We start from the raw sequence: 25516 nt of genomic DNA on the forward strand, positions 1-25516 counted from the left end.
GGGAAAAAAGATTGCTCCTTAATTATAGGTCTCTGCAAGGTGTAATAACAGTCATTTTTGAGACTATTGTAGGTAAAATTAGAAATGGATAATTATCAACACAACATAGCTGTTTTCTTGAGAAGCAGTTGTACAGCATAAAGTAACTGCACATTGCCTGTCAAAGGGTATTCTATTTTAAGGCCATTGCAGTATATCATTCAAATAAGCCAGCTAGGGATTTTCTACACTGACAGTCTAGAGAGGAAACAGAACTTCACACAGTTAAATACATTATTGTATCCATTAAAAACCAGGATAGTTGTTTCTTATCAATGGATGTCAGGTGGCACAGATAATGGGTGCTAGTTTTGATTAAATGAAACACATACATGTGCATTTAAAATTCAGTTCTAGTTTTAATTACTATAAATATTGAAAGGAGAAATAACAATACAATTTGTATATGTTCTCAGCAACCAGACTTTCCACATTTTTAAGAGGTATCACCTTCACCTGTAATAACTTTGTTATCTCTTAGTCTACATAATTATTATTTTTTTGTCTTTTACAGGTACAGATTTCTTGTAGTAACAGATTGAAATAAATATCTATTTCTAAGTGTATTTTATGGAGAAACCAATGAAAACAAAACAATTGCTGCCTTGTGAGGACTGTATTTGCATAATTAGTGCAACACTATTCTATTATTGATGCGTGTAACTGTACATTACTGTAAAATAGCATGCCTCAAACACGATATTTATAAGTGTCGTATAGTTGGGGTAAATTTATATTGTCAGTGGTAAATTGATTTAAAATGTGACATGTCATATAATCAAATTACTGTTACACTTAAATCAATGTAGGATGCATATATGAAAGAACAAGTGTATAGCATTTAATTGTATAGTTTATCTTAACTCATCAATAAGCTAGATTTGTGCTGTGCATTTCCTGGACATTTATGGACCAAAATAAATGGAGAGATACAGAATGAGTTATACTAATAGTATCATTCTATATTTACAGTACATACATCCTCAGCTGTCATACAATAAATAAACATTATATTGTAAATAATAAATGTATACAGTAAACAGAAAAGACAGTAGACCCAGTGGTGAATTACAACTACCATTGACCCTTGGTGATGCTCAAACCATCGGTTCCCAATCCATGATGATCAAACCATTGGTCCCCAATTCATCGCTCCCCAGTCCTCTAAACAGTCATAATTCCGTAGAATACACTCCAGTTGACTTATCGTGTAGAGCAGTGGTTCCCAACTCCAATCCTCAAGTACAACAGGTCATGTTTTCAGGATTTCTGTCTGTGGAAACAGGTAGGATAATTACTGACCGAGCAAAATAAATAAATGCACCTGTGATTGATTAAAGAAATCCTGAAAACATGACCTGATGGGGGTACTGAGGATTGGAGTTGAGTTGTTGTAGAGCAAGTATTATAATGCAAACAAGTAATTGTAAAACGAAGCAAAAACATATCCAATAAGTTCATTACGGTATTCTCCATGCCAAAGCTCACTTTAATTCTATTTAAGTTCAAACTTGCACCATAGAGGTTTAAAGAGAATTATTTGTGCTTCACACTGCCCTGTACCCCTGGTAACTGACTAAAACACCCTTATTAAAATCCTCCACTGATGGTTTGGTACCAGTGTCCCCCATACACAGTGCAAGAGGCAACATACTATGATCGGTAGTATTATGCTTTTCAAACGAGTGGTTATTGCTGGCACTGGCACTGGCACTATCAAAGCATTAGCACTGCTTGAAAAGCATATGTCTGCCCTGCACAGGAGTAATGGTGGCTGCAGATCTTGTTGGAGGTGATTGAGTTCCGGTCAGGCCCCACAAAAAAGCAGGCATTGACATGAAACAAGACCTCCATGATTTGATCCATTGGTATCATTTATCTGTTCTATAGTTTTAAACATATTATTGTTACAGTGGACAATAAAGCTGCTTTGTGATGGAGTAGAGTTACTAAAATGTGAACATTTTGGCCATTGTGGTCAGAGAAAGTATTACACTTTGCATTGAGATGGTTACTGTATAGTCATTGATTTCTGCTTACATAGTGATGTCATTAAAGAACATTGTGATATGGAAAGTAAGACATAGACTGTATTGTTAATAGGAAATCATTAAGGGGTATACAGTATATGGCATTGGTGTCAGTGGGTATCAAATAAGAAACAATTTTTATCACCGCATGAAACAGATATCAGAAATTATTTTAGAAGGCAAATTTGCCAAATAAAATCTGTCTGAGACCCAGGGAAGTGGAGTAAAGCCGGTCCCAGGGAAGGGGAGTAAAGTGCTAGCTATTGCTATCACCTAATAGGACACTCCACATGCCTGGTCAAACACATAAAAGAAAGCGATCAGCGTTTAATGGAGGTATGGAGATTCAGAAGATCCCTCTTGTGAGATGTTTTCACCAAAAGGGATGAAGCAGCTAATGCCACTTAAAGATGGCATGAGTAATGGGGCCAGCTAACACACCCATCCAGGAAAGGAGGGGACCTGCATGCAGCCTCCATTGCAGGCCCCCTCCTCTCCAGCAGCAAGTAGATTCTTGCATAATGTAAGAGTCTACTGCGCCTGGTCTCTGGGAACATGGCACCTACACTTTGTTCCTGGAGACATCTCCAGTGCGCATATGCAACTCACTCAGAAATGGCCGTGGCAGACATTTTTCAAGTGATTTGTGTCGACACTGCAGGGTCACCGCCATGGGAATCCAGAGTGCTAAGTATAATATATGGGTGCAGGGTGTGCGGCGTGGTCTGTGTGCACTGCACACACTGCACCCATTATAGAAATTCCTATGTGCCCATTCAAACAGCATTGTAGACCCTATGCAAGCAATGAACTGGGGGCCCTGCCAACACATTTTGTTACCTTTCCTGCTGTCCCATGCTGTCACTCCACAGTGAATGGCTGTCAGCACTCCAGCCATCCATAATCAGCATGCTGACAGACATTTTCTGTCAGCATGGGACATGGGAGGCAGGTAGAGATGATGCCTGGCTGCTCTGCTTGTGTGTAATTCACAATCAGAATGGGCAAACAGAATTCTCTACCTGCCTCCCAAGATGCTTCCCATTCCAGCCCTTCCCTGCTCAAAGGCCCCCTACAATTGCGGGGCCCTGCGCAGCTGCCCAGTGTACTCATACATTAAGATGGCCTTGCCAACTAAGCTTTTTGGAGCTTGGTAAATTGGGCCAGAGCACAGAATAATGGGGATTGTGGTATCCGGCAGTACTTATCTCTGATATCTCCTGTATTCAACTCTTTGGGGAAACTTTTTTTTCATAGTTTTACCACCAATAAAAAGACTCCTAAGTACCCCTTACCTCTGTCAGTTACATCTTTAGATTGATGAGATGAAAATCTAGGAATGAAAGTGACTTCTATTTACCTGTGATAATGCTCTGCAGGAAAACATGGTGACAGCATAGCAATTAACCATTGTCAGGTGAGTAAATAATCAGCATAAGGTAGGATGGAAAGAAGACAAAAGACAGAACAAATAAAATATGGAAGACAACCTTTACTGATAGACAGAGGCATCTTTGTACACATATAAAATAATGGATTTATTTTATTACAGCTACATTATTTACAAGCTTTTTGTAGCTGTTCTCTTTGGGGAATATGTTTTAGTAATAGTGTATCTATATTACTTTACTGCTTGTAGTTTAATATGTTATGGCGTTTTCAATATATTTTTGTAGCTGCTATATATTTTGTGCTTTTATATACACTCACATTTCATTGCTATTTTGGGAGCATCTGTTCAATAATTATATATAGCCTAACCAGGGTAATTTATTTGGTGTGCTACATGCCACATATGGCCCATCAAAATATCTTTTTAGACCTTCCCTTCCCTTTTAAGCTATAATACAGTATATGGGTTTTACATGCACCAATGCTCATCTAAACATAGGTATCAATATAAATCAATGCACAGTACAAAGTAGTAACTAACTGTGGGGTCTATTCAGCAATAATGCTGAAATTGGCACAAATATTTTCTGCCAACATAGATACCATTACTTTAATTTTCACCAAAGTTTTCCTTGTTGTGCAGAAAAAACTTCTCTTCATCAATGCTGTCCCTGCGAAGTTGCAGACTGCCTTCTCTGTGCATGCCCCATCTCCTTACAGCATATATATATATATATATATATATATATACACTGTGCCATACCTCCCAACATTTACCTTGGAGGATGAGGGATCCTTTAGCGCGCCTGCCCAAAAAGGGCGCATGACCTCGGGGAAAGGGGCGTGGCTTTGTGGAAACGCCACAGCCGCTTGCCACGCCTCCCATTTTTATCACTGAGGGGGCATGCCCAGCGCTCTGCGAGCTGCTGGCATGCCCTCCTTCTGCCTCCTGTCAATAGTCTGCTAAGCAGAGCAGCGAGTGACAGAGCCTCCCTACTGCCCCTCCCCCCCCCCACCATGGGGTATATATATATAATTTCTAAAAATCAAAGTAGAAAAGGGTGCCTCATAGTGCCTTCACTTTACTCCCCTTCCCTGGGACCGGCTTTACTCCCCTTCTCTGGGTGCCTCATAAAAGATTTATTCAAACAGTTTCTCATACACTCCTGGATAAAACCTTGTACCGCAATCGGTGGTCTCAACCTACGTAAGCATATCACGTTCAAACAAATTGTTACATGAATCGTAACCACAAGCAGCTTACACCAATGCTGTCTGCTCCTTCACGCTAGGCCATGCCCCATCGCATTTCATCATGGTGGACTTTGTCAGACGCCGATCTTAAGGATTTAAGTGCTAAAGAGACCATGCACAGACCATTAGATTGAAGTGGTTGGTCCATGAACTCATTAACTTGTGATTGCCGCTGGAACTTGTTTTTCCACGGAGAAGAAATTGGTTTGCACACAAACTCACTCCTTCTCATATTCCTCCATCACCTGAATGGAGTTTCCATGAAGGAACGGGTCGGGGGGGAACAGTATGAATTTAAGGGTAAGAAGTGACAGAAAGAGCTATATACTATGTATGATGTATTGTACATATACATATAAATACTAGCAGTGTAATTACCGAATGAGTAGGTGAAGAGTGCATGGATTGATTGGGCGGCTGTCCCTGCAGTTTTGCGGAAGAATTAAAGACTTTACTCATATAATGCCATTTTCAGATGGCATTATGTAGGGTAAGCCCTTAAGTATTTTATTTAACTTTTTTCTGCTACCTGAATAGTAGAAAACATTAAGCGCTGTAAAATGCAATGAGTTGTTCTCTACTGTGCAATGTTGTAGGAAACCGGCATAATGGAGACGATAACTAAGGGCCTAATTCAAAACTGACCGTAGCCATGCAAAATTTTGCATGGCTACAATCAGCCACCCTGACATGCGGGGTGGACGCCCAGCACAGGGCTTGTCCGCCCCGCATGTCTGGTCCTCCCCCCACCACGCAGGTGTGATAGCATCGCACAGCAGCGATGCTAGTGCACCCGGCGAGTAAGTCCCTACCTGAGCAGCATTTTTCCCCACGTCCCGGGTCGCAGCGGCTGCGTGTGATGTCACGCAGCTGCTGCGGTCCCTCCCACCCAACGAACGCTTCTGCCTGTCAATCAGGCAGAGGCGATCGCTGCGCTGAGATGCCGATCGTATCTCTGGCATGCACATGTGCACTGCAGTTGAGACCTGATCGCCCGCTGGGCGAAAACGCACAGCAGTGATCAGATCTGAATTAGTCCCTATGTTACCTGTTCCTGCATAGCTGGGATACTTAATGTTTCCGCATGTTTTAAATAGAATTTTGCTTACTGAATAGACCCTTTTATTCCTACACCAAGCCTTACCTTCAGCTTATTCTCTGTTCGTATTATATAATTTTACATATAATGTAATGTATTGTACAGTTAACATATTTTCATTAGTGTTAAATAGTTCAGGTTGTATTTTTCAGCAAGAGACTTTTATCAGTGCGTGTGTGTTTGAATAGTGTATTGTGTGAGAGTTAATTGTGTGTATTTAGATGTACATATTACAAATATATAGTATCAATGACGCTAATTCAGATGTGGACAGAGTGGCTATTCCTGCTGCTTCCTTGGGATAGATCGCTTTATTTGTTAATGCAGCAGGAGGCGGGTGTGGTATGATATGCCGGCGGCCGGGCTCCCGGCGACCAGCATACCGGTGCCGGAAGCCCGACCGCCGGCATACCGACAGCGTGGTGAGTGCAAATGAGCTCTTGCGGGCTCGCTGCGCTCGCCTCACTTAGTTATATTCAAGCCAGATGGCCCTTCATATTTTTATTTTAGTTTCTACTCTGTAAAAATCTATTCAGAAGCGTTTGGTGCATATTACATATGATCAGAATCTGCTGTGTGTGCTTAAGTGCATGTGGGATATTGTGACAATTAGATACCAAAAACAAACCAAGAGGAGTTGAGAGCACTAATGTCATTTCAATATGTTTTCACTGATTTTAAACAAATTTACAGCTGCTAAATTATTTTTATTATCATTTTATTTGTGTGCTATTTATATGTATACACATAAAATAAGGGAAAATTGGAGACCCCTGCGGGGTCAGGCAGTAGAGCAGAGACTGTGGAGTGGATCACCCTCTTCTGTCCAGCTACACCAGTGAGACTTTTTCTGTGAAAACTTTATTGACAACCGGCCAAGTGAAACATAGCTCACTTCCTGCTTCTACATTGTGGCGAAGCAGATACAGGTGGCGATATCAGCTCTGGAGAAAACACCCAACAGTACGCGAGCTCTCCTCTTAGTAACACCACATGGCAGTGTTAAGTGACCCACACTTAACACTGCCATAGGTGTCTATGGCAGCACTAAATGACCCAGATTCAGTGCTAATATTCTAGTCTTCTGTTAGCGCTGGCAGCTGAAGGCAGATAAATCCTTATTTAGTACATATCGAGAAACAATATGTACAGAGTTTTTCTCTTTCTTAGCTGTTCAGCCCCCTTATCTCCGCTTAGCACCTGGACCCCAAAATTTTATAAATAATGCTAACTTATTTAACATGATGTATTATTTCATGTTTGAAGCGTCATATCTTATCTGTAACACTGAAATACAAAAATTACAGAGGAAACTGTGTTTTCTTAACTGCCAAAGTATTTTTAGTACAATTAAAGCACATAAAATCAATAAAAGGACTTCAAATAATTGTCATTATGTTGTATTTTCAGACAGCACTGTTAAAAATGTAATAACTGCATCAGAATCTCTAATATATTTCATAAAAATAAGCAAAGCCAAGAAGGAATACAATGAAACCACTCTGGAATACATAGGTTTTATGACTGTATATAAGGGGTTTGCATGCACAGAGGTTAAATGGCCATTTGAATTTGAAAAAGACTCTTAAGGGCGAGATTCAGTTGTTATGACATGGGCAGCCAATACGGAGCTATTCAATTGAAGCTCCATTCGGGCATGGTGGTGAAGGGGAAATTTATAAAATCTTGAAGAGAGATAAAGTGGAGAGAGATAAATTACCAATGCATAAGCTTCTGTCATTTTTCAAAGACAGATTGTAAAGTGACAGTTATTAGCTGATTGGTTGGCAGGGGCAAATGCAGGATTTGTAAAAGGGTTCTCCCAGATATATGATATATATATATGCGGAGGAGGTAGATGGCTCTCAAAGGGTCTCAACAGTATCAATCACCAACCTTCATTTAGTGGTGGAGTGCCAGTCATTGTTTATATTATATATATATATATATATATATCTTAAAAGTCCTGCAAGTGCCGCTAGTAACAGTATCAGAAATGTATACACTAAGCCACAGCTCATACTAAATATCTAAATATATTATGCACACATACTGTACATAAAAATACACATATAAGCATCTACACCCACCTCCCACACATTGCTGTTGACTGCATGCCTCCCCCACCACTGCCAAGTGCCCGTCTCTTCACCGTTACCGCCACTGAAGTCCTGTAGCTCCCGCCTCTGCAGAAAGCCCCCCTCTACCACCGCTGCAGAGTATCCGCCACTGCAGAGGTCATGCAAGCTTCAGAGTGTCTGCCTCACCCGCCACTGAGTGCCAGTTGCTGCTGAGTGCCCACAGCTCCTGCAGCATACAAGTGCACATCGCTACTGAGTGCCTTCGGTTTCCCGCCTCGGTCATCATCGCTCTCTGCCTGAGGTGCCGCTGGTGGCAGAGGCATTGTGTGTGAGAAGCTGTTTCTGCCCACAATAAAAAAAAAACTTGACCCATCAGGGGGGGTTTCTGGGTAGTCAGAAACCCCCCTGCATGCACCACTGGTTGGTACTTTATCTACTTTATCTCTCTCCAAGGTTTGATACATTTGTCCACCAAAATGAGTTAGGAATCCTATCTGCAAAAATGTTGCTCTCCCACCTTCAATTTGCTCATCCACACACACCCCTTATGTTGACATTAAGGACTTGTGTACAATAAGGGGTATATTTACTAAAGTGCAGGTTTAAAGACGTGGAGATGTTGCTCATAGCAACCAATCAGATTCTACATTTCATTTATCTAGCATCTACTAGAAGATAATAGGCAGAATCTGATTGGTTGCTATGGGCAACATCTCCACTTCCAAAAATCTGCACTTTAGTAAATATACCCTTAAGTTACCTTATCCATCTCAAGTAACAAGAAGAAATGTTGGTAGTACATTAAATTGCAAAGGGAGTAAGGAACAATTATAGAAAAATACAAATATTTCCTTTGGAAAATATACGCTAATTATTTATTTGGAATATAGTATGTGAACCGGACAGTGCAAATACTGTCATTTCCCTTGGATAATCCAGCTGTACTGACCTTTTTCTTAAAATTGTTGAATGAAATGTTTTTCTTCACAATAACATCGTAAACTTTCTTTCAGCAGTAAAAGACTTTAATTGTGGCCACACTGACATCACATAAAGCATAACTTTATTGGGATCAGTCAGCTGTGATATTGGTGCCATCCTGCTGTCAAGTCTTGGTTGACCAAATAAAATAACTGTTGCTAACCTCAACAACAGATATTGCTAATGGGATGAAGGAGAACATTTAATATAATCATCTGTAAGACTGGAATATCATAGACAAATATTACTTCTGTTAACCACTTGCCTGCCAAGTAGGCAATGTCAGTTGACAATTCAAATGTCTCTTAATACACCAATGTCGACCACTATCATAGGATCTAGCAGAGCATGAACCCATCTATCTAATCTCTGGTGAATGCAGTTTATGAAACTCAAAGCACTTTCACATTCAAAGGTTGAGGAATTCCAAGCCACTCAGCTGAAATCAGAATTACACTATCAGGATTTATTCGTGTGACATGGGCTCCAGAGACAGTATAAGAGGGACTGATAGGACTCCCCTACAGCTAAAACAAATACATCTAGGAGTAAATATACTGAAGTGTGGGGGTGTTGCACATACAATAGCAACAATCAAATTCATTTTTGAGACTGTTCCAGATAAGTGATAGTCAGAATCTGATTGGTTGCCAAGACAACACCTTCACTTTTGTAAATCAGCAATTTTGTAAATTTACCCCCCAGCATTACCACTACCTAATAGCAATTTAAAGCTCCACACTGCACTAAGTCTAAGAATGGTATCTGTTGCCTACAAGAAGTTTTTTTTATGATAAGTAAAAAGTATTTAGAAGTAAAAAAATACATACACCTACAGGCATATTCAGTTGTCTGGTAAATACTGTGCAGTGAGTGGAAAGACTTTTCAATTAAAAAGCCTTTTCCCTGCATGTAAAATCAGAGTTTACCACATGTAAACTCACTGTTTACGCATAAATTGCAGAATCAATGGGTTTTCCACGCGTGTGAACCCCCAATTGTGTCATTTTCTTGTGGACTCTACCTCACAGCCCATGAAGCTGCAAAGAAAAGTACACCCTCCTAGATTCATACACAAGTAAATCCCTGCTAATTGGATTAGGCTGGCGCAATAATTAGCTGTGAGGTAAACCTTGTGACTAATTGAATATGCCCCATAAAGAGAAATGACACATTAAATAACATAAAACAATAACCTTATTGACTTCCTAAACATACTCAAGTATGTTGACACCATGGGCCAAATGTAATAGTGAAAGTTTCAGAAAGTGTGCGATTTGGTAGGGTTTTTCAGTTTCTTTTAAAGTGGCAATCATTTACACTGCAAAACCAGGCTGATCTTGCTGTGTAAATGATTACCACTTAAAATAAACCTGCAAAACCTTACCAAATCTCTCACTTTTTGAAACTCTCCCTGTATTACATTTGGCCCCTAATCATTCATTTTGTGTGGCAAATGCTTATTCTATCACTCCATAACTCCCCTAGTTTTAGAAGCCTGAAATGTATTTTTTCAGCCTTGACCTGAACCCCATCCATTTTACTATCTTTACTTTACTGCACTCTACTACTTTGTTATTTGTTGCAAACATTTTTCTGTATTTTGGACATTATTTGCACAAATAATATTTATAAAAGGGAACGGCATATACATTTCTTGGAGAAAAATATATATAGTTAAATTATGTAGACCAAGGAATAAAATAAAAGGGACAAAAACCCTCTGCATATGAAGAGGTTAAAGAAAAGATTTACAGGGTAATTGGTGCATTTGTTATCAATTTCCAAAACTGTACATTACAGTGATACTAATTATCCCATATCTTTGACAATTGAAAATATGCACTAAGCTGTATACAACCTATGTACAATTCCTTACAGGGTAAATCTGAAACGTGTCTTTCTAACTTGGGCACAGGTCAAATCAACATTTATCTTAAAAACTGGCAGAGTGCCTGTGTTCTTGGTTATGGCCAGGGAAACACTGATTGCAGCCAGTCCGGGTATCTCCCAATCTAGCGACCCTATAAATGTGTTACACATAACTCTATTTGTTGTAAGGGAGGGGTTTTGCCTGTGTTCCCCTTTAATCATTTGTGCATAGTTACTTTAGAATGTTGTGCATATTTTTACATTGTGTATGATCCAGGATAGTTACTAGTTATGGAAATGAGTAACAAACACAGCCATTAGTTCCACTCTACTAATCCTTATGTAAAACCAATTTATGTTTTCAGTTATAACGACTTCTCTTGATATGTTTTTTAATACATACAAGGCATTTTTATAATTACATAAATATTAACATATACGAAAATGTGGAGACACAACAGAACTGGGAAGCTTGCTTGTACAAGTCAACCTAAAGGAAAATAGGTCAGTATACAGAAGTGAGCAACATGAAAGGATAACATATAAAATGCTGAGATCCAGGAAAGAAATAGGTAGGCTAATTTACCCCACTTAAAAATTAGCATTGAAAAACCATCAAAGATTGCACCCTGTTGATCTACAGACTTTGGTAAATATTTTCAAAATTTAATACAATACATAAAATGGCGCAACAACTCTCTCCAATGTGTAAAAAGTACAACTCTCTACCAGCAGCTGTAAATGGTAATTTGCTATCTTGTGTATCAAGTGTACCCTGCTTGCAAACTCATTTGGGTAGGGCCATCTATGCCATCTATTTCAGTTTGTTGTACAATATGCAATTTGTTTATACCACTAGCCTTTCAATATTCACAGTTTTGTCATACAGTAAGTTGGTGCTTTATCATTAATGGATAATAATAATAATAATAATAATAATAATAATGAACAACTCATGGTTATGAGTAGGTCACTCAGTTTGGACAATGTTACTTGAAGAAAATAGCACCAGATAATTTTTAAATAATAAATATATATTTTCTTAAATACATTTTAAATAAAATACTAAAACAAAAAGGTTAACAACATAAATTTGCATATCTTAATACAGCAAAAACATATTTGCATCTAAGATCTAAGTACTTTTTAAGTGTTGTAATTTCTGCCAGTGTATGCTGGTACTAGCACTATCTCTGCATGATGTCGTCTCATTTATGCTATGCCTCTTAACTACACAGTCCTTTCATATATTCAATGTGAAGAGTTGTGACATTTGCAATGTTAATATTGAAATCAAATGTTTAAAAATCTTGTATTTCTACTCTTTAAACAGTGCATTAAAATAATTCTGTATACAAACAAAACATTATTGCCAAGTTCAATGTTTACACTTAAATCCACTTTGTAAAAGGGCTTGGTAATGTTCTTCATTTTCCTATTATCCTAAATGCGTGCTTAGCATTTAGGAGTTTGTTCAATAAGAATGTTTAAATACTGTGAATGTTTTGTGTCATTTACCTAAATAGGGTTGAAGTAATTGTTAATTTATTGTTACAAAGAAATCAGAAAGCAAATAACTTTAAATTTACATTTTAACTTTTTCATGTAGTCACAGTCATTAAAGCTATATTTTAAGATGCTCTACAATTATTTATTATATCCAAAGAGCACAATAAATATCAACAGATTGCAAGTATAGATTGATGTAACTACGTTTGATTGTTTATGGCATATCTGCACAGTAAAGTAGGTTACATTGATGTTTAACCATTTGCCTGGCATGGTCGCATCAGATGCGACCATGCGTGCAAGTGCTTTATCTGACCTGGTCACACAGTATGCGACCAGTCAGACTGTGTTAGCAGCAGCAAGGAAGGAAGACTTCCCTCAGCTGCCGCTGTCAGAGGGACCAGAAGGTACCTCAGCCTTCCAGCAACCAGACCCCAGTGTTGCCGTGCTGCCATTCATTGCTGATCAGTTAGCACGGCACGATTCCCCACCCCCAGCGGCTGCAGAAAATAGCAGCCACTGGAAAAGTGTAAATCAGCGCCCCTAAACCACCCCCAGATACCCCCTGTGTACCTGGCACCTGTTTGGGCTCTAAAAACTACAGTCGCGATGGTCGCGATGTTACCAATGTTCCGATGGTTGCGATGCTCCCGATCGATATTTCGATGTTTGAGGAAAAATAAAAATAAAAACAAATGTTGTTCTTTTTTTAACTAGAATCATTTGGGATAGGTTTAAATTCATGTTCTTCACCGACTTCACTCAAAAAAAAAACCTGACAATTTCTGAGTGTTTTTTTTTGGGGGGGGGAAATTGTCAGTTAAGTGGTTAAGGAATGTTGTAATAATATGAACATAACACAAATAACAGTGGTGATTTCTAATATGCATAATAATGTATGTATGGTTGTAATTATCCTTTCAAAAACTATTTTTCCTAATTAACAATGAAGTGATGAAATCAGGACTCACTGTATATGCATATCTTATTCACAGGAGTTAATACTTATTTTACTATAAACTGTGTAGTATTAAATTATTATTATTATTATTATTATTATTATTATTATTATTATTATCATTAATAATAATAATAATAATAATAATAATAAATCAATCAATTTATTGCATATGTATGAAAAACTTTCTTTTGACCTTCAATTGGGAAAAAAAATCCTGATTAAAAATCTGCTACTAGAGGTCAGTCTTTGATTGGTCTTTATTTAATATGATAAATACCACGCTTAAATGCTAGATTAAAAAAATATATGAAAATACTGTATTGTTACTTATGTGACAGATCATTTTTTAACACTCTACAGTCTATGTGAATGTCACATGTACCGTTGTAAACATTGTAAAATGCTATTTTTCTTTTTTTCAGTATTACTTTATGAAATAAATCTTTCTGGAGATTCTTATCTCAGGTCTCCCCATAGGCTTTAATCACATGTTTGAAGCAAAATCTTTGCAGTAAATTTATCATAGTAAAATCAAATCTGTTGTGTTTTATCTAGAATTTTCATTTTCACTATATCAACATCTATTGAGTATTTTCTACTGCCTCCTGTTTTTTGCTTACATATTATCACATAATATCTACAGTACAGTACATGTGCTTTTGTTCTTAGATTATTTCATAGAATTGTTTTAGAAAATGGTGAACTATTTCTGTGGCACATAAAGGGAGCATACTAAAGGTGCTGCATTGCCTATATTCATATATATTCAGCTTGTAAATTATTGTTAAAATACATCAGTGATGTAATTACAACATATGTAGCTACAACATCCTTTTTACATTCAATATAATGTTCTGTCCACTGTAATGGCTATTGCATAATGGACCTTAATGGCCACAACTAAAATCAAATCTTGTTAAACAGAAAGGGCCTGGTCCAGTCACACAGAAAGTGTGGGTCTCCATCTCTGGTCAAAATCGGACATATTGTCTATAAGCAGCTACACTGTCCCTGTACATCCGCTTTTGAAAGTAGATATTTTCAGTATCACTGGGCATTAGCACCATCCCTATCCTTGGTGCAAACTATCAGGGTGAAATCAGATGCACTGGACACATGCGGAGTGTGAAAAATCACAAAAACATCAACTTTGCAAACTCCTCTGAATCAGGCCTATTATTTAACCCCTTCAGTGGCATGCCCAGAAAGTTTCCGGGACCAGCTGCGCTGTGCAGACTGGCAACCTCCCTCCTCCTTACATTCCGCTCGGCCGACCTGGTGGATGATGCGATTGCGTCATGACACGATCGCGTCATTCCACAAAACTCTGCAAGCTGAGAGGAGTAAAAGGTAGGAGGGGGGGGGAGGATGTCAGTGCTGGTGGGCTAGTGCCTGCCAGCAAATTCTGCCCAGGGGATGGTCATCGGTGGATAACCTCGATGGTGTAAAACACCCTTAGTGGGTGTCAGGGGGTGGAGCTAAGCTCTGTGCCCTGACACTTTTAGAAAAAATAAATAAATTTAGCAACACTGAACCATCAATGGTGGGAAACCATCTGGTTCTCCCCATAATGGTAAAAGTATTCGACATTGGTCATAGATCATCAATGATTTTGAATCATCGATGGTTGATGGCCACTCCTAGCTACCCCTAGGCAACGAGCATTCCCTGTGGCAACGAGCATGGATCCCAGAGCAAAAAACCCCTGGCACAACCCCTGGTAATGCGCATGAAACCCCTGACAATGTGCATGAAACCCGTGGCAACGCACAAGTAAAAAAAAATTAAAACCTGCACTGGGAGGTGTGACCAAATTTGAAAAACTCACCACTGAAGGGGTTAAATGATGCAATGAAGGTGATATTTAAATGATATATCATGCCTAATCACCTTTCTAAAGTGATCCACGTTATTGCCCAAAGTAATCAGGTTTGGCTGCATAAAGGGTTGGGCGCCTCGTTATCCCGGGGGTAGCAAGCTGAAATGATCATACCATGCCCATTAGCAGAAACAGAAAGGGGTGTGGAAAGGGGTTAAAAGAATTGAATACCACCCAAAGTTATAGTCAAACCAGACAACCAGTTATTGTTGAGTTGTATATTTCCTGTATATTTAGGCACACATGAAAGGTGGTGTGGTATCTTGTCCATGCCCCTTAATGTATTACTCTTTGGGTGTGTGACTGTGAGTCACAACTCCGTTACTCATCACCCTTGGGATGAGCCCAGCACAGTGCAGATGAAGAGCAAATGCACTCATAATCCATTTGCTGCTGTGCAGTAGTGTCAGAATGCTCCCCCCAACCACCTCTGCTTGCAGGACACCGTGGCCTGTGAGTGAGACAGCAGAACCATACCCAAAAGGTGGGACTGTCCCACTGAAATCATTTTGGTTGGGAGGTTTGCTAAGGTGTTGAAAAGTTTATGTGCCTAAAGATATAGTTTAGTCCTTTCAATGTTTTAATGTTTTGATTTAGTCTACTACTATTTCTAGATTGCCATGGATAAGCGCTGTACATGATATAAACTTGTAGAGGTGATGGTTCATTACAGTACTATTCAGAGGAAAACAAATGAATGTCTTCATGTAATTCTCTTTTTTATATTGTGCTAACTGGTCTGTATCTCCCATAATGTTGACATTATTCCTCTTCAGTGTCCATGATCTCATTACACAATTTCTGCATGTTCTAGCACATAACTGCAATTTGTATTCATGATATGGTTTCCAGTGACTGCTGTAGGGGTTATTGTTAAGAGGGTAGAATCAGATATATTCAAATCTGTATTTTTTAGCACTCACAGCTTAAGTGATAAAAGTTCCAGTCCATACTGTATGTTTCCTCAGGCATTCAGCTGATTAGTATTTAATGCTTTGTAGCATGATGTGTGTAGGTTTTTTTTTTTCAATGATTGGTCTCAGAAACTAAATTTTATAGGGATCTCTTACCCATTGTGAAAGCCACATCCCCCATAACATTATGAACTACTCCAATCCACAATAACATAAAGCAGTATAACACCTTCATATCACATGTATCATTCAGGCTGAACAATACAGTGTATACATTACCTTTATTCTTTTCATCTGCCATAAATGATAATTAACATTCAGACTAATGGTGCCCTTTAGGTACAGTACATGAGTTGTCTATGAGTTGAGGTTCTTCTTTGCTAATTAGTTCCTTATCAGTAGCAGTCATACTGTATGAGCTGCAATGACTTTAATTAAGACCTTTAATTAGCAAATAAATCAGAATAGGGCTTTACAAGTATATGATCTTAAATGCCAACTGTTGAATTTGAAAATGATTTATTGGGAGACATTTACAGGTGGGAGGGGGGTATTTAGTGCAACTGATTGGTTGTAAGCCTTTAGACTGCACTAACTACCGCCCACTCCTATTCAATCATTTCTTGGCTGGTTGCTCACACACTAGCAATAGACATTTACTTCAAGGAATGTGCACAAACCATTTAATTATAAACTTCCTGTAGCATTTTAACCTAGATGAGTTCCTCAAGTAAAGAGTCACAGTTGTCAGCACAACTTACAGTCAGCATCAATATAACACTGAATTTCGCCCAAGCTTTCTTGTAGTCTAACACAGAATAGATTTTATTTATTTGTTTTACCGTGAAATTAGACTATATTGTCCTCATTTTTTTCAATATTCACATTAGAGGACTTCAGTTGAAGATATTCCTCAATACACTTATGTAGCATGCATGCATCACAAAGCATCCTTGCAAGAAATATGCCAAGAAAAAAGCCTATAATGTGTGTGGAATTATAAAATATGATTTCAGGCTTATATACACATTTGGACAGGACATATTCCAAAGTGAAGCCTCTGAGAGTGCATTTTAATACATGAACTATGAGAACAGTAATACAGAAATTCTACCACTGAGAATGGATGGAAACAAGAGGCTATAAACTGCCTTTATGTAGACAATTATTAATTTTCTTTAGTAATCCAAAATCTGCAAAAGGGATGTGAATGGCATTCAAATGTAAAGCTTCATGTGGCCCTCGAGCATCAAGGAGATTACATATATCAAGGAGTTTGAATGCTATTTGATTAACATCCAATTTACAGTACAATAATATCATCCATTTCAATTGTTACCATATGTTTAATACTTCTTGTAATGTTTTTTACTATTGTTTTTTATTATTTTGTTGTTATTTAGTAATATGACCTCCTACCAACTAAGTTAAGAGTCTCCTAATACTATTTTAAATATAACACCTGTGTTTTTAGTGGATGTTTTTTGATATTCCTCTCTCCCCCCTTCTTTTATTTATATGTAATTTTATATATATTAACCTACTATTTATAGAGGTTGTGTTAAAATAAAATATTATTAACTTTTTTTCACATCGCTATATATATATATATATATATATATATATATACTTTGGGGTGGGTGTGCATAGCTTGCATAGGGCCTGGAACGGCACCCTGCAGCCAGAAGTGCTACCGTAGATCTGCCTGGAGCGTTCAAGCTATGCTCTAGGCAGGCAGCCTGCAGCCAGTGGAGCTGCCTGGAGTATCCTTAGGAAAATAAAAAACTGTATTGTAGTTCCTGGAGTTGGCAGCTCTGCCACCGAGGGGTGACATCATGTTGTGACAGGTTTTAGGGGATGGGGTGGCACTGCAACCCTGATCCGATGCATGTGTACAGTATATTCTAGATTGTCAATCTGCTTTGTAGACTTCATAAAGCCAAATTTGCACATTAATAAGAGTTTGCCTATTAGTAAGCTGAGTAATTTCCCTGTAATATGTGATGTGTTTATGCATAAGGGGTCTGATTAATGACAGGCAAAAAGCTCTAAAATCTGTCAAAACTAAAATGTTTTCACAGGTTTTAATGATTCCACCTATTTACCAAATTATCACGGTTATTCCAGGTAAGTCTCCACCAGGGAAGAGTTATGATACTCCCCCATAAAACAAATGATGAAGCTTATTTATCATGAGAAAACAATGATCAGGGTTGTTTTAAGAGAGGAGGGGGCCCTACGCCAGCAGTAGACTTTGGCATAATGCACAAATCACTCGGAAATGGCTGCAGCGGACATTTTCTGAGTGATTTCAATCCGCAGTGCAGGGCCACCGTTGCGGGACTCTGGAGGGGTAAGTATAACATATGCGTGCAGTGTGTGCGCTGTGGGCCCTACTGGGCCCATTATATTTTTACATTTTTAAATGTTTAAATTTGTATGGAATCTGGAACTGGAAAACAAATAAGCTGTCTCACACAAGTGCGCCTTGACACCTAACTGGTTTGGCAAACGGTAAGATCAGGGGTGGCTCCAGATGTGGGGCTGCAGCACAGTCCAAAATTCAAACAGGGGAGCTACACCAGCTGCCAGTGAGTCCCGACCTGCAATGTTTGGCTGGCAGTTGGTGTAGCTCCCCTATTTGAATTTTGGACTACCCCACCTCTGGGGTCACCACTGGGTAAGAATACCATTACAGCTGCTGCCCATTGTCACTCGGGATCTAAGCACTAGTTTGCTGTCCTGATTACCTATTTTTTATTTTTTATAAATTGCTGACAATCTTTCCTGTGTGATCTTAATAAATATACTATTTTTTTTCTGTTCTATCATTTTATGTTTTCTGTTCTGTTATATGAACAAAGCAACCATTTGCTCAGAAGTACTTCTCTAGCCTATCTTGCAGCTGTGCAAAACAAGAGACATCTCCGACATCAATAGAATGTTTTATACAAACTACATGTAGATTAACACACCATGACATAATAATTAATGATACAGGAAGCTAAATAGCAAATGCTTCTTTTCCAGGGAGGCTGTACAGGCTGTAGTGTGCTTGTCAGGAGCTTTGTTCCAAGTACCCTGCTAGCCAGATGCAAGGGGTGCTTTCCACAGGCCCTGCGCTCTGTTCCCACTACAGTACTAGTTACAACCCTGGGGGTAAATTTACTAAAATGGGGGTTCTATTTATGATGGGATGTTGCCCATAGCAACCAATCAGATTCTACTTCTCATTTATCTAGCACCTTCTAGAAGATAATACCTGGAATTTGATTGGTTGCTATGGGCAACATCCCATCTTAAATAGAACTCCCATCTTAGTAAATTTACCCCCTGGTATGAGGAACTGTTAATCATGACTTTCTTTATAGCATAGCTGCAACTAGAAGCTTAGCCTCAACAATAAAATTTACTGCCATGTTTTATACATTACTTTTCATATTTTGGGGTTTATGCCTTCTTTAAACATGGACACATTGCATCTCTCCAGTCTTTGATAAACAATCATTTTGAGCTATATTTTGGAGCAATAACTTTGTTTACCAAGCTTAGAATAGCTCAAGCATTACGATCAATTATCCAAACTGCAGCTGACCAATGTTTGCATGTTAAAGATTGGCATCACTGTCAATGTACGCCCAACAAAAGACAAAAGGTTAATGGGATTTTTTTCTGACAAACAGGAACATCAATGTGCCAGAATGTACCAATGCCACTCGCATAACAATGCTCTATTTATTTTAGAATTAGATCTGTGTCTTTCTATATTAATTTTAAACAGTTTACATAATAAAACAATATCTAGTTTTATCTGCTTTGAATGGGCATTTGATATTCATAAGGATAGAAAAACACTGTATGTCTAACTCACACACAAATTAATGTTTGTTATGGTGAAGTTTGCATTGTACTGTACTCATTTACATTTTTACATTTAGGCAAAATAACATTATAAAATAAGTCCTAACATTGCTCTTGGTAACATCTTCTCAGTCATCTCTAGAAAATATGTAACTCGCCAGAAACTAATATTATAAAACTACTCTAAGAAATAAATACATATGACAGAGAGATACAATGAATGATTTAAATCTCTGCATTTTACTTGTTGTTTATACAGGAACTATCTGCCTCAATCACTTTAACTGGGAGACTGCATGCACGCTGTTGACATGCATCACTAGTTAAGGAAACAAAAGTAGAGAAGCATTTTCACATCCAATTCACATTATAGTGAAAAATGTTAAAGGCAAAAACTATGATGGATGAACATGATGCTTAAAATGCTGCAATTAAATAGGATTTGTGGATTTCCAGTACAACTGTTCTTATGGATAGACAAGAGCAATCTCCATCAGAACTGCTTTAGAAAAGAGGGCATGCAGCAGCTAAATTGCACAAAATACCTTCTAGTGTGGTATAAAATGTCCTTGTATTCTTCAGCCTTGATTCATAAATAATAGCCAAAACAAAGTGCAATTGATGTAAGGGCTTCTTTCAGCATGGGTTGTAATTGCGACTGAACGCACACTGATTGCCATTGCAAATCTGCAGAGACATCTAGCCAAACCCACAATGTCATTAGAGATTATACAACCCCATATATATAGTCCACTCCCATTGCACGCATAGCTACAAACGCAATATTGCGTGCATTCACTCAAAGCTACGAGAAAAACACAGCTCTTATACATCAATGTCAGCGCGATGTCTTGCACAATGGCCCTCATTCCGAGTTGATCGCTAGCTGCTTTCGTTCGCAGCGCAGCGATCAGGCAAAAAAATGACAAAAAGCCGATGCAGTTTTACACAAGCTCTAGCTACGCTTTTCAGTCGCACTGCTGGCCGAAGAGTGATTGACAGGAAGTGGGTGTTTCTGGGTGGTAACTGACCTTTTCAGGGAGTGTGTGAAAAAACGCAGGCGTGCCAGATAAAAACGCAGGAGTGGCTGGAAAAATGTAGGCGTGGCTGGCCAAACGCAGGGCGTGTTTGTGACGTCAAAACAGGAACTAAATAGTCTGAAGTGATCGCAAGGTAGGAGTTGGTATGCAGCTACTCTGAAACAGCACAATTTTTTTTGTAGCAGCACTGTGATCCTTTCATTCGCACTTCTGCTAAGCTAAGATACACTCCCAGAGGGCGGCGGCTTAGCGTTTGCACTGCTGCTAAAAGCAGCTAGCGAGCGAACAACTCGGAATGATGGCCAATATCAGCACAATGTCTTACACATCGATGTCAGCACAAAACTGGGATGGTTTGTTTCTTTTTCTATTCTGTCAGAATAATGCTAGGCAGGCATTAACCATACGCCTGGCATAGTTGCATCAGAGGCGACCACACCAGCAAGTGCTTTGTCTGACCTGGTCGCACAGGATGCGACCAGTCAGATAAACAGTGTTTGCAGCTGCAGGGAAAGGAAGCTTCCCGCTGCTGCTGCTCTCAGAAGGATCGGACCTACCTGCACCCTCCCCCAGTGTTTGCTGTGCTGCCAATCACTGCTGATTGGTTAGCACGGCAGGACCCTCCACCCAGTGGCTGCAGACAGTAGCAGCCGCTGGGAAGTGTAAATCAAGCCTACCCTGCATACTTGGCAGCTGTCTCTGCTGTTAAAAGGAAAGTCCCAATGTTCCCAATGTTTCTTTTTTAAATAAAATCACTTTGGATAAGGTTAAATTCATGTTCTTCACCTAATTCACTCAAAAAAATCAGACAATTTTTTAGCAGTTTTTTGGGGGGGAAATTGTCGGTTAAGTGGTTAAGAGTCACGGTGTAAACACAACAGATCAACAGATACATGTAAAATGTTAAAGTAACGTGTTGCTTACAATAGTAATAACTACACTGTGCTAAAATGAGCATAAACATGACAACAAACATACTGTACATGAAGAAAGTTTTGTAGATGTGAAAACCTAATTTATTTAATTATGCATTCAGCACACTAAACAACATTCCCTGCATCACTGTAAACACCATAGGGCTGCCTGTGATTTTGCAGTTATTAGCTTGACCATCAGAAATTTTGCTGCTCCCATCAGTACTTCCACAGTCTGAGTAGCTCTCTGCCTGTGCTGTTGATGCGTTTGCAATTCCTGCAATCTGTTTTGCATATAATGCAAATGGAACACCTACAACACACCCACTACATGCACTGCATCGCAGAAATTGCATACCCATCTCACTGACACGCCTCCACCATTCCTTTTTATCATTGCTAAATGCTGTTCGCAGATATCTAGGTACGATCACGAAAAGCTAGACTTGTTTTCTGTTTGAATGTGCATTGTGCCGACAATCGATCATTGTGCGATAACTCGCATTTGCAACTGAAGCTGAACGAGGGCCACTGGGATTTACAGTCATGGGCTACTTATCAATCATGCTAACTGAGGTGCTTACTGGAAAATTACTCCATTTATCTCTTACACAATCCAAGATAATACTTAGAATTAGTGTTAATGTCCAGATCAAAAACATCTATTGTCATATTTTAGTCTTTATTAGATATAGATATACCCACAAGTTATACCGCCCAAAATGTAAACATGCAAGATGCAAAAAAAAAAAAAAAAAATGACCCTGTCATGCCCCATAAAAATAATGTATATTTTGTTTAATGGCCTGATTTACTGCATCTTCCTCAAATTGTTGGAATAGGACAATTAGGATGAGGTGTCTTCATTGCTCCTTCCCCTCCTGCATGTGTAAAAATCTGAGTTGGAGGAAGTCAGCACCATATTTTTAGCAGACATATGGTATATGTTACAAGAGAGTGCTGCAGCTCTATAATCTATATACTTTTATATATACTGTATAATCAGGGATGGATTGGCCATTGGCCTTACTGGGACTATTTCCGGCGGCTGCTGGCCTCATGAACAACAATGTAGGTGGTATTTGGCTGCATTGGCTGGATGTGGTGGGGGAAGGAGGGGTGATGTCCCGCATTTGTAAGAATTTAAAGTGTCTGCTATTATCTCTCCCCATGTTGGTGACATTCAGCATCACAGCCTATTGCCTAGGGCAGGCCTGGCCAACCTGTGGCTCTCCAAATGTTGTGAAACTACACATCCCAGCATGCCCTGCCACAGTTTTAGCATTACTTAATAGCAAAACTGTGGCAAAGCACAGCTTTCTCTGTCCGCTGACAAAGAAAGCCGTGCTGGGACCTGGCCAGTGTAATCAGCTATGTGTGTCCAACACAAGCTGATCACTGTGAAAAAAAAAGAAACCTTTAGAAATAATATAAAAAATAATTTCCAGACCCAGCTTTGGTGAGGGCTGCCAGTTATCGGTCCTCCTGTGCTGTTGTGTGACCCCCAGTGCAGTAAAGTGATGCTGTAAATTGGCAGCTCATTTTACAGAACCGGGGAGGTCATAGCAAGGAGAGGAACCGAAGACCAGCCGCCCTCCGTTCACTGGACCCTGGCCTATGAGCAGTGGGGGGGGGGGGTAGTTGCAACAGGAACAGAGACCTGGTGGTAGCAGAGATGTCGGTGCAGGCGCATGTGCAGCACATACCCCGATATGTCTGCGGTATGACATCACAGGGACAGAGCTTTCTCACAAGCTCTGTCCCTGCATGCAATTATTAATACTTCCATGCAATTAAATCAATAATCACATTATGAATTGGGCCAATTTTATCACCACACATCCGTATCCTCAGATGCTGATTGTGATAAATCGGCCTCTAAGCGAGCTAGTTATGGGTATTGGCTATTACTTGAGGGTGTAGGAGTTAATATTCTTAATGTTTTGATAAGTATGAAGGGGTTCTTCTAATGAGACTGAGTAAGGTAATTAAGGGCTTAATAAATATAAATGAAACACATTTATGATGTGGGGCTTATTTATAATGGCAATCAAGAACATAAAGTATACAAACGGGTTAATTATATTGAATGGGGTCATAACAGTGATACTGTAGGAGTTAATGATTTTTTGAGGAGAGGTTTATTATTGATGCTGCCAGTATTGTTTATAGGCCCCTACAATTCCTGCTGTTATTGTGACTCTGTCTTCCATTTGTTGCAATGTTCTCGTCTACCACTAGTGTGGCTACAGATGTCACCAACTTTTGTGTTGGTTCCTCTATCAAGCTACCGTGGTATCACATTAAAGTGAATTGACAATTATGTTTCTATATCACAAATAAGAGTTTAGTAGCAGATAAGAGAAAATTGTGGGTGCTCATAAGGCGTACATGCTTCAGAAAGTGTGACATTTCTGCATGTATATATGCTCTAAATTCAGAGTTGTATGTTATGCAGATATTTTGGCTATTGCATGATTATCGGCAGGCTGCGTATGCACTGCCATCACATTGTGCATGTACAAAAGTGATTTTGCAATTCCACTCACGGTGAGTATTTCTTTGCAGAGTGATTGACAGGAAGGGACCATTGAGGGTGGTAATGGGGGGTGTCAGCAAAAATGCAGGTATGTCATGGCCATTTTTGGGGCGTGTATCTGATGTCAGCTGCGATCATGTATGCAGAGAAACAAGGCACCCACATCGTTACTGCCACGGCCAGTCTTCGTTGCCATTCGAGCAGTTGATATTCCCCATTGCGTGTAGGCTGTGAATGTGTTTGCGATTGCTTAGGTGGGCGGCAGCTTCATATGCTAACATTAGCAGTTCCGCAGCCTAGAAAATCGCAACTGCATTAGCGTACAACTCTGAATTTGGCTCTATGTTCCTACTCAATACCACTGCGGGTGTGCTGTTTTCACATTTCTGTGTGTGGGAAATATTCAGCATTCACAAATTCTGTTTGACACAGCTTTAAGGCTACTGCCAGTCTAAAACTCTGGCAGTCATATGTGGGTATCTATTAAATACAAAATAAAATATACATAAATTTTGAGTGCACTGTTGTGCTATCCTGACTGTACATTGCAGAAAGGTAAGATGAAAATGGATACTATGGCTGTTACAGGACAATAAGCTCAAACTGCAAAGCACAGCACCACAATCATGTTTAATGTGACACCCTCGTTCTTTCTCAGAAATACAATTTAGCACCGTATATCATCAACTTACATATTGTCAGTGGTAAACCTGCATGCTCTTTACAGGAGAAAATAAGAAAATATATTTCAGAGCCATAATATTCATTTTCTACTTTTCTTGTAATTGTAACTGCACAAATATATCATCCATGCAATAATATATTGCACGTGCAACAGACATTGAAACTGAGCTCAATGAAATCTCCAATTTCAATCTAAATCTTACAAAATGTATGAGAGATTACAATGCATTTCCAGGGTTCACATTCACTTGCTTAACCACTGATTGTTTGAGTGTGGTTGTTAAGGAATATATATATCTAAAGGATTTTATCTGGCCTGAACTTACTTCCTTGGATATTTATAAATATAAAGTGACAGGCCAATACATGTTTCAGCACTAGCTCCAGTGCTTGTCTGAAAGCATAAACCCTAAATCTGGATTGCCATCTTGACCCAAAAAAACAAAAGCAAAATGATAAAATATTGC

General features: G+C 39.0%; 1 protein-coding gene across 1 annotated transcript in view; it reads right to left on the reverse strand.

Annotated features, from left to right (window-relative positions):
* Positions 1-391: 391 nt before the first annotated feature.
* Positions 392-25516, reverse strand: part of PCDH9 (protocadherin 9) — a 47505-nt gene continuing 22380 nt past the window's right edge. Inside the window, exon 3 of the mRNA XM_063952917.1 lies at positions 392-1312. Coding sequence (XP_063808987.1) covers positions 1292-1312 — 21 coding nt within the window. The 3' untranslated portion in view covers positions 392-1291. The remainder of the gene's footprint in view (positions 1313-25516) is intronic.

Source organism: Pseudophryne corroboree, chromosome 2 (genome assembly GCF_028390025.1).
Source record: "Pseudophryne corroboree isolate aPseCor3 chromosome 2, aPseCor3.hap2, whole genome shotgun sequence".
Lineage (NCBI taxonomy): Eukaryota > Metazoa > Chordata > Amphibia > Anura > Myobatrachidae > Pseudophryne > Pseudophryne corroboree.